Source organism: Myotis brandtii, unplaced genomic scaffold (genome assembly GCF_000412655.1).
Source record: "Myotis brandtii unplaced genomic scaffold, ASM41265v1 scaffold3343, whole genome shotgun sequence".
Lineage (NCBI taxonomy): Eukaryota > Metazoa > Chordata > Mammalia > Chiroptera > Vespertilionidae > Myotis > Myotis brandtii.
The window spans coordinates 30,232-39,191 of NW_005362893.1; the positions used below are offsets into that span (position 1 = coordinate 30,232).

Here is an 8,960-nt window from a genome sequence, read left to right on the forward strand (position 1 = left end):
CATCACACCTTTACTTCAAGCTCATACATTACACTCCTTACACTTTTTGTTCTTGTTGTTGTTAATCCTCACCCCAGGATATTTTTCCCATTGATTTTTAGACAGCAAGAAGGGAGGTGGAGAGAGAGTAGAGCAAGAGAAAGAGAGAGTGAGAAAGACAGAGAGAAAGACAGAGAGATGCAGAAGGAGAGACAGAGACATCAATGGGAGACACATATTGATTGGTTGACTCCTGCAATCACCCCAACTGGGCTGGGAATGGAACCTGCAGCCCAAGTATGTGCCCTTGACTGGGAATCAAACCCACAGCTGTAGCAGCTATGATCACCACATCCACTAGTACCAGCTCCCACCTGTCCCCACAGACCAGGGCATCACACACTCACCTGTGCCCACACCACGTCACTGGTTCCTGGCTGGATCCCCGGCTCTCTGTTGACATTCTGGCTCTTCCCAGGATGTACCCCCGTCTTACTAATGGGGGATTGGTACTTCATGGACAATTCCAACACGTGGTCTGTGTCACCAACTTCTTCGTCAGGCATCTGGACATCAAAATTCTCCTCAAGATACTTCTGCCCTTGGAATGCGACAACCTTCTGTGGGGAGAAAATTAAACAAGATAAGACCCGGGATGTATCCTACTTCTTGCATGTGTCCTACTCAACACTCACACTTTCAGTGGAACAACACATGGATGTTTCCCTCTCTCCCCCTTCCTCATTCTCTATAAAAAAGTTATTGTTTTAATCAATCAATCAAATAGCAACCTCCCAAATGGTGGCAAGCAAACATGTCTCCCAACATTGGCAGAGGCTCTCTGCAGAGAAAAGCACCGTCCCGCACCTGGTCTGTGCCTCAGTTTCCCCACCTGTGAGGCAGAACCGACAAGTCTACCCCCTGAGGTTATTCTGAGGTCATTGGGATAGTGAGCCTCAGGACGGGAGATCAAATGTCCGAAGATGTCCATCTCAGGAATGCTACTGTGGCCTGGCCGCCATTGGCTCAGTGCCTAAGTATCTACCTATGAACCTGGAGGTCACGACTTGATTCCAGGCCAGGACATTAACACTGGGTTGTGGGCTTGATTCTTACTGCAGAGGCATGCAGGAGGGGCCAATCAATGATTCTCTCTCATCATTGATGTCTTTCCGGAAGGCCAGGTGGCAATGGGGACACGGGTAGGGTCTCAGGCCCGAGTGGGTGCGCATGTGCACGTTGAGGTTCCCGCGGTGGAGGAAACTTTTGTGGCAGACATCACACTCGTATGGATTGTCCTGGGTGTGGACCCGCTGGTGGCTACGCAGCGTGGACTTGTGGGTGAACCTCTTCTCGCAGACTTTACAGAAGAACGGCTTCTCCCCCGTGTGGATCCGCTGGTGGACACGGAGGTCCGAGGCCTGAATGAACCCCTTGAGACACACAAGGCATTGGAAGGGTCTCTCTCCTGTGTGTGTCCTCTGGTGAATGTCTAACTGTGATCTGTAGCTGAACCTTTTGCTACAGTCTTGACACTCGTAGGGTACCTTTCTCCTGGATTCCTTGCCAACAGGGTGACCAGTGGGCTCCACGGTGCTTGACGCACCCACTGAATGGCACCGGTGCCATCTGGTGACTTCTCCTCTGTCCAACGACACGGCTCCTTCTTGAGGCTCCTCTTGAGGGGTGGGAGTGTTGCCCTTTTTTCTCTTGGTGGCACCTCCTGAATTCCCAGAACTTCTTCTCTTAGGACGCTGACTCAAAGCCTGTGTCTCTGGATCCTGGGTGGGAGGTATGTCACCGACATCCACACACTCCAGGCCAATTCCTTCCGGAGGGTTCTGCTCCCCCTCTGTCTTCCCCGAATCTCCTGAAAGAAAGCATTCAACACACAACATTAATCAAAGAGCACTTTCAGCTCAGCTCATGGACTGAGCACCCACCCAGGAACCAAGAGGTCACCACCTCCACTCCCTGTCAGGGCACATGCCCCGGTTGTGGGGCTCGATCCCCAGTGGATGCCAGGCAGAAGGCAGCCAATTGATGATTTTCCCTGTCATCCATGTTTCTATTTGTCTCCATCTCTCCTCCTCTCTCTCTAAAAATAATTACAATTGTATATATTTTATTAAAAGAGCACTTTTAACACTACCAAACGCCTTTGAACCAAAGCCGATGTAGGTTGTAAAACATTCCCATCAACCAACAAACCCGAGAATTTAGACCTTAGGGCACCCAAGAGTCTGTGATAGAGAAGGCTTGGCATTGAGAGCCAACCGTCCCCAGTAGATGACCACGCTGGATGCCCAGGTGGGGACCCAGCAGAGGGGGCATCAATAATGAAGCATAGTAACCTCTATTTTGTGAAACTGCTGCTTGAAATGCTCTGCTATTTTCAGAGAGTCCCTTGTTCTGTAAGTCAACTCTGTCATTTTCAGAAGGTACGTTTTTCTGTAAATTAACATTGTTTTTTAGCTTAAATAGAAAAGATAAATGTAACTGTCTGACCTGGCAAGCTAGCTATCAAACCTAAGGGGCTGAGAAGCTGATACTGATAATATTCCCATGCCAGGTGTTTGTTAGATATGATTTGTACTCAAGATTACAAGCTGTCTGGAAAAATAACTTACAGAAAGACCTAGAAGGATATTAAAAAAAAAGGAATAGCCTTTCCTTTGTCTTCTCAGAATTTGACAAAGATATTCTGCTCTGAGCCTGCATGTCATAAAGACTCCTAACCAATTGGCTCATTAAGGCGTCTTGTATCTAGCTCGCTGATTTATGACACAATAATCATTGCTCTACAAGCCCAGTTTCCAAACTCACCAGGACTGCTGGGAAGCGGAGGCTCTGGAGATGTGAGTACTGCTGCCTCTTCCCTGTCTTCCATCACATCCTTCTCCAACTTCACCAAATTCTCCATGGGCCTCACACCCTCCAGATCAATTTTCGTGGGAATCGCCTCCAGCAAGAAGACTTTATGCCCCTGACAGTGGGTAACCAAGGGGGGTTAAACATGTTTGAAGCCAGGGGTGGCAAGCTCCTTCCCTCCTTCCCCCGTCCTGTCCATCTCCCTGACCTTAGACCCCAGCTTACCTAACACCACAGTTTTGTGGCTCTGCCTAGACTTCCTTGGGGCCAAGCCCATCACCCCCAACTCCCAAGTCTATCCTTATGTGGACCCATCACACCTTTACTTCAAGCTCATACATTACACTCCTTACACTTTTTGTTCTTGTTGTTGTTAATCCTCACCCCAGGATATTTTTCCCATTGATTTTTAGACAGCAAGAAGGGAGGTGGAGAGAGAGTAGAGCAAGAGAAAGAGAGAGTGAGAAAGACAGAGAGAAAGACAGAGAGATGCAGAAGGAGAGACAGAGACATCAATGGGAGACACATATTGATTGGTTGACTCCTGCAATCACCCCAACTGGGCTGGGAATGGAACCTGCAGCCCAAGTATGTGCCCTTGACTGGGAATCAAACCCACAGCTGTAGCAGCTATGATCACCACATCCACTAGTACCAGCTCCCACCTGTCCCCACAGGTCAGAGCATCACACATACTCACCTGTCCCCACACTATGTCACTGGTTCCTGGCTGGTTCCCCGGCTCTCTGTTGACCTCCTGGCTCTTCCCAGGATGTACCCCCGTCTTACTAATGGGGGATTGGTACTTCATGGACAATTCCAACACGTGGTCTGTGTCACCAACTTCTTCGTCAGGCATCTGGACATCAAAATTCTCCTCAAGATACTTCTGCCAGGGGTGGGAGTGTTGCCCTTTTTTCTCTTGGTGGCACCTCCTGAATTCCCAGAACTTCTTCTCTTAGGACGCTGACTCAAAGCCTGTGTCTCTGGATCCTGGGTGGGAGGTATGTCACCGACATCCACACACTCCAGGCCAATTCCTTCCGGAGGGTTCTGCTCCCCCTCTGTCTTCCCCGAATCTCCTGAAAGAAAGCATTCAACACACAACATTAATCAAAGAGCACTTTCAGCTCAGCTCATGGACTGAGCACCCACCCAGGAACCAAGAGGTCACCACCTCCACTCCCTGTCAGGGCACATGCCCCGGTTGTGGGGCTCGATCCCCAGTGGATGCCAGGCAGAAGGCAGCCAATTGATGATTTTCCCTGTCATCCATGTTTCTATTTGTCTCCATCTCTCCTCCTCTCTCTCTAAAAATAATTACAATTGTATATATTTTATTAAAAGAGCACTTTTAACACTACCAAACGCCTTTGAACCAAAGCCGATGTAGGTTGTAAAACATTCCCATCAACCAACAAACCCGAGAATTTAGACCTTAGGGCACCCAAGAGTCTGTGATAGAGAAGGCTTGGCATTGAGAGCCAACCGTCCCCAGTAGATGACCACGCTGGATGCCCAGGTGGGGACCCAGCAGAGGGGGCATCAATAATGAAGCATAGTAACCTCTATTTTGTGAAACTGCTGCTTGAAATGCTCTGCTATTTTCAGAGAGTCCCTTGTTCTGTAAGTCAACTCTGTCATTTTCAGAAGGTACGTTTTTCTGTAAATTAACATTGTTTTTTAGCTTAAATAGAAAAGATAAATGTAACTGTCTGACCTGGCAAGCTAGCTATCAAACCTAAGGGGCTGAGAAGCTGATACTGATAATATTCCCATGCCAGGTGTTTGTTAGATATGATTCGTACTCAAGATTACAAGCTATCTGGAAAAATAACTTACAGAAAGACCTAGAAGGATATTAAAAAAAAAGGAATAGCCTTTCCTTTGTCTTCTCAGAATTTGACAAAGATATTCTGCTCTGAGCCTGCATGTCATAAAGACTCCTAACCAATTGGCTCATTAAGGCGTCTTGTATCTAGCTCGCTGATTTATGACACAATAATCATTGCTCTACAAGCCCAGTTTCCAAACTCACCAGGACTGCTGGGAAGCGGAGGCTCTGGAGATGTGAGTACTGCTGCCTCTTCCCTGTCTTCCATCACATCCTTCTCCAACTTCACCAAATTCTCCATGGGCCTCACACCCTCCAGATCAATTTTCGTGGGAATCGCCTCCAGCAAGAAGACTTTATGCCCCTGACAGTGGGTAACCAAGGGGGGTTAAACATGTTTGAAGCCAGGGGTGGCAAGCTCCTTCCCTCCTTCCCCCGTCCTGTCCATCTCCCTGACCTTAGACCCCAGCTTACCTAACACCACAGTTTTGTGGCTCTGCCTAGACTTCCTTGGGGCCAAGCCCATCACCCCCAACTCCCAAGTCTATCCTTATGTGGACCCATCACACCTTTACTTCAAGCTCATACATTACACTCCTTACACTTTTTGTTCTTGTTGTTGTTAATCCTCACCCCAGGATATTTTTCCCATTGATTTTTAGAGAGCAGAGCAAGAGAAAGAGAGAGTGAGAGAGAAAGACAGAGAGAGGCAGAAGGAGAGACAGAGACATCAATGGGAGACACATATTGATTGGTTGACTCCTGCAATCACCCCAACTGGGCTGGGAATGGAACCTGCAGCCCAAGTATGTGCCCTTGACTGGGAATCAAACCCACAGCTGTAGCAGCTATGATCACCACATCCACTAGTACCAGCTCCCACCTGTCCCCACAGGTCAGAGCATCACACATACTCACCTGTCCCCACACTATGTCACTGGTTCCTGGCTGGTTCCCCGGCTCTCTGTTGACCTCCTGGCTCTTCCCAGGATGTACCCCCGTCTTACTAATGGGGGATTGGTACTTCATGGACAATTCCAACACGTGGTCTGTGTCACCAACTTCTTCGTCAGGCATCTGGACATCAAAATTCTCCTCAAGATACTTCTGCCCTTGGAATGCGACAACCTTCTGTGGGGAGAAAATTAAACAAGATAAGACCCGGGATGTATCCTACTTCTTGCATGTGTCCTACTCAACACTCACACTTTCAGTGGAACAACACATGGATGTTTCCCTCTCTCCCCCTTCCTCATTCTCTATAAAAAAGTTATTGTTTTAATCAATCAATCAAATAGCAACCTCGAAAGAAAGCATTCAACACACAACATTAATCAAAGAGCACTTTCAGCTCAGCTCATGGACTGAGCACCCACCCAGGAACCAAGAGGTCACCACCTCCACTCCCTGTCAGGGCACATGCCCCGGTTGTGGGGCTCGATCCCCAGTGGATGCCAGGCAGAAGGCAGCCAATTGATGATTTTCCCTATCATCCATGTTTCTATTTGTCTCCATCTCTCCTCCTCTCTCTCTAAAAATGAGTATAAGTGTATATATTTTATTAAAAGAGCACTTTTAACACTACCAAACGCCTTTGAACCAAAGCCGATGTAGGTTGTAAAACATTCCCATCAACCAACAAACCCGAGAATTTAGACCTTAGGGCACCCAAGAGTCTGTGATAGAGAAGGCTTGGCATTGAGAGCCAACCGTCCCCAGTAGATGACCACGCTGGATGCCCAGGTGGGGACCTAGCAGATGGGCATCAATAATGGAGCATAGTAACCTCTACTTTGTGAAACTGCTGTTTGAAATGCTCTGCTATTTTCAGAGAGTCCCTTGTTCTGTCAGTCAACTCTGTCATTTTCAGAAGGTCTGTTATTCTGTAAATTAACATTGTTTTTTTAGCTTAAATAATAGAAAAGATAAACGTAACTGTCTGACCTGGCAAGCTAGCTATCGAACCTGAGGGGCTGAGAAGCTGATACTGATAATATTCCCATGCCAGGTGTTTGTTAGATATGATTCGTACTCAAGATTACAAGCTATCTGGAAAAATAACTTACAGAAAGACCTAGAAGGATATTAAAAAAAAAGGAATAGCCTTTCCTTTGTCTTCTCAGAATTTGACAAAGATATTCTGCTCTGAGCCTGCATGTCATAAAGACTCCTAACCAATTGGCTCATTAAGGCGTCTTGTATCTAGCTCGCTGATTTATGACACAATAATCATTGCTCTACAAGCCCAGTTTCCAAACTCACCAGGACTGCTGGGAAGCGGAGGCTCTGGAGATGTGAGTACTGCTGCCTCTTCCCTGTCTTCCATCACATCCTTCTCCAACTTCACCAAATTCTCCATGGGCCTCACACCCTCCAGATCAATTTTCGTGGGAATCGCCTCCAGCAAGAAGACTTTATGCCCCTGACAGTGGGTAACCAAGGGGGGTTAAACGTGTTTGAAGCCAGGGGTGGCAAGCTCCATCCCTCCTTCCCCCGTCCTGTCCATCTCCCTGACCTGAGACCCCAGCTTACCTAATACCACAGTTTTGTGGCCCTGCCTAGACTTCCTTGGGGCCATGGGGCCAAGCCCCAACTGCCAAGTGTGTCCTTATGTGGACTCATCACACCTTTACTTCAAGCTCATACATTACACTCCTACACTCCTTTGTTGTTGTTGTTGTTAATCCTCACCCCAGGATATTTTTCCCATTGATTTTTAGAGAGCAGAGCAAGAGAAAGAGAGAGTGAGAGAGAAAGACAGAGAGAGGCAGAAGGAGAGACAGAGACATCAATGGGAGACACATATTGACTGGTTGACTCCTGCAATCACTCCAACTGGACAGGGAATGGAACCTGCAGCCCAAGTATGTGCCCTTGACTGGGAATCAAACCCACAGCTGTAGCAGCTATGATCACCACATCCACTAGTACCAGCTCCCACCTGTCCCCACAGGTCAGAGCATCACACATACTCACCTGTCCCCACACTATGTCACTGGTTCCTGGCTGGTTCCCCGGCTCTCTGTTGACCTCCTGGCTCTTCCCAGGATGTACCCCCGTCTTACTAATGGGGGATTGGTACTTCATGGACAATTCCAACACGTGGTCTGTGTCACCAACTTCCTCGTCAGACATCTGGACATCGGAATTCTCCTCAAGATACTTCTGCCCTTGGAAGATAACAACCTTCTGTGGGGAGAAAATTAAACAAGATAAGACCCCGATGTATCCTACTCCTTGCATGTGTCCTACTCAACACTCACACTTTCAGTGGAACAACACATGGATGTTTCCCTCTCTCTCCCTCATTCTCTCTACAAAAAAGGAATTGTTTTAATCAATCAAATAGCAACCTCCCAAATGGTGGCAACCAAACATGCCTCCCAACATTGGCAGAGGCTCCCTGGAGTGAAAGGTGCCATCCCTGCACCTGGTCTGTGCCTCAGTTTCCCCACCCCTGAGGTTATTCTGAGGTCATTGGGTAAGTGAGCCTGAGGACGGAGATCAAATGTACACAGATGTCCAACTCAGGAATGCTAATGCGGCCTGGCCGCCATGGCTCAGTGGTTGAGCATCAACCTATGAACCAGGAGGTCACGATTTGATTCCAGGCCAGGGCACACCACTGGGGATTCTTACTGCAGAGGCATGCAGGAGGGGCCAATCAATGATTCTCTCTCATCATTGATGTCTTTCTCTCTCTCTCTCCCTCCTTCTCTGAAATCAACACAAATATATTTAAAAAATAAAACACAGAAAATTAAAGAATGCCGCTGTGTACATTTACTGGCCTCCCTTCCCCTTGCCCATCATGAGGGTCCCACTCACCCATTTCCTGGGTTCCTTCTTATTTCTCAGCAAGACCTTCAGTTCCTCGCAGCTCTGCACGCGCCTCTCCTTCACCAAGACCTGCAGCTCCGGGGGCATGCAGATCATGAACTTCTCCAGCAGAAGCTTATCCAAGATCTGCTTCTTGGTGAACACATCGGTCGTCAGCCAGCGATGGAGGAGCGCAGACATTGTGTGCACGCTCTGGAGGGGGTCCGCGTCCTTTGGGTGTTGGAAGACTCTGAAGAGCAAGTGCCACCTCTCAGAGTCCCAGTGCTGTTCTTCAGTGAGGTTTCCCTGGGGCGGTCCGGCCGGGGTCAGGTCCCAGCACAGGCTGCCCTGGGGGTGCCCATGACCATTGGAAAATGCCTGGTCTGTAGCCATATTCCTGGGAACGTCTCTGATTGGACTGCAGCAAACCCAGCCTGAAGTCAGCTCCTGATGGAGA

The 8,960-nt window shown here is 48.3% G+C and overlaps 2 protein-coding genes across 2 annotated transcripts in view; both read right to left on the reverse strand.

The window, feature by feature from the left end:
- The window catches only part of LOC106726948 (zinc finger and SCAN domain-containing protein 5B-like), a 3,904-nt gene extending 3,160 nt beyond the window's left edge, over positions 1-744 (reverse strand). Inside the window, exon 1 of the mRNA XM_014543806.1 lies at positions 387-744. Coding sequence (XP_014399292.1) covers positions 387-545 — 159 coding nt within the window. The 5' untranslated portion in view covers positions 546-744. The remainder of the gene's footprint in view (positions 1-386) is intronic.
- A 114-nt stretch (positions 745-858) lies between these two features.
- On the reverse strand, positions 859-8,704 carry LOC102247274 (zinc finger and SCAN domain-containing protein 5B-like). Its single transcript, XM_014543807.1, has 8 exons — positions 8,513-8,704; positions 5,603-5,815; positions 4,889-5,048; positions 3,781-3,932; positions 3,551-3,739; positions 2,806-2,965; positions 1,180-1,849; positions 859-871 (listed from the first exon to the last, which is right to left on the reverse strand). The coding sequence occupies exons 1-8, from the start codon at positions 8,702-8,704 to the stop codon at positions 859-861; spliced, it is 1,749 nt and encodes a 582-aa protein (XP_014399293.1).
- Between the last annotated feature and the right edge of the window lie 256 nt (positions 8,705-8,960).

Bases quoted from the DNA above. Each gene is read 5' to 3' on its own strand.
- LOC102247274 (XM_014543807.1), bottom strand. From the start codon at position 8,704: ATGTCTGCGCTCCTCCATCGCTGGCTGACGACCGATGTGTTCACCAAG. The intron at 5,816-8,512 runs GTGAGTGGGACC...TTCTCCCCACAG, and splicing joins AGAAGGAACCCAGGAAATGG to AAGGTTGTCGCATTCCAAGG. The intron at 2,966-3,550 runs GTGAGTATGTGT...ACCCACTGTCAG, and splicing joins GTGACATAGTGTGGGGACAG to GGGCATAAAGTCTTCTTGCT.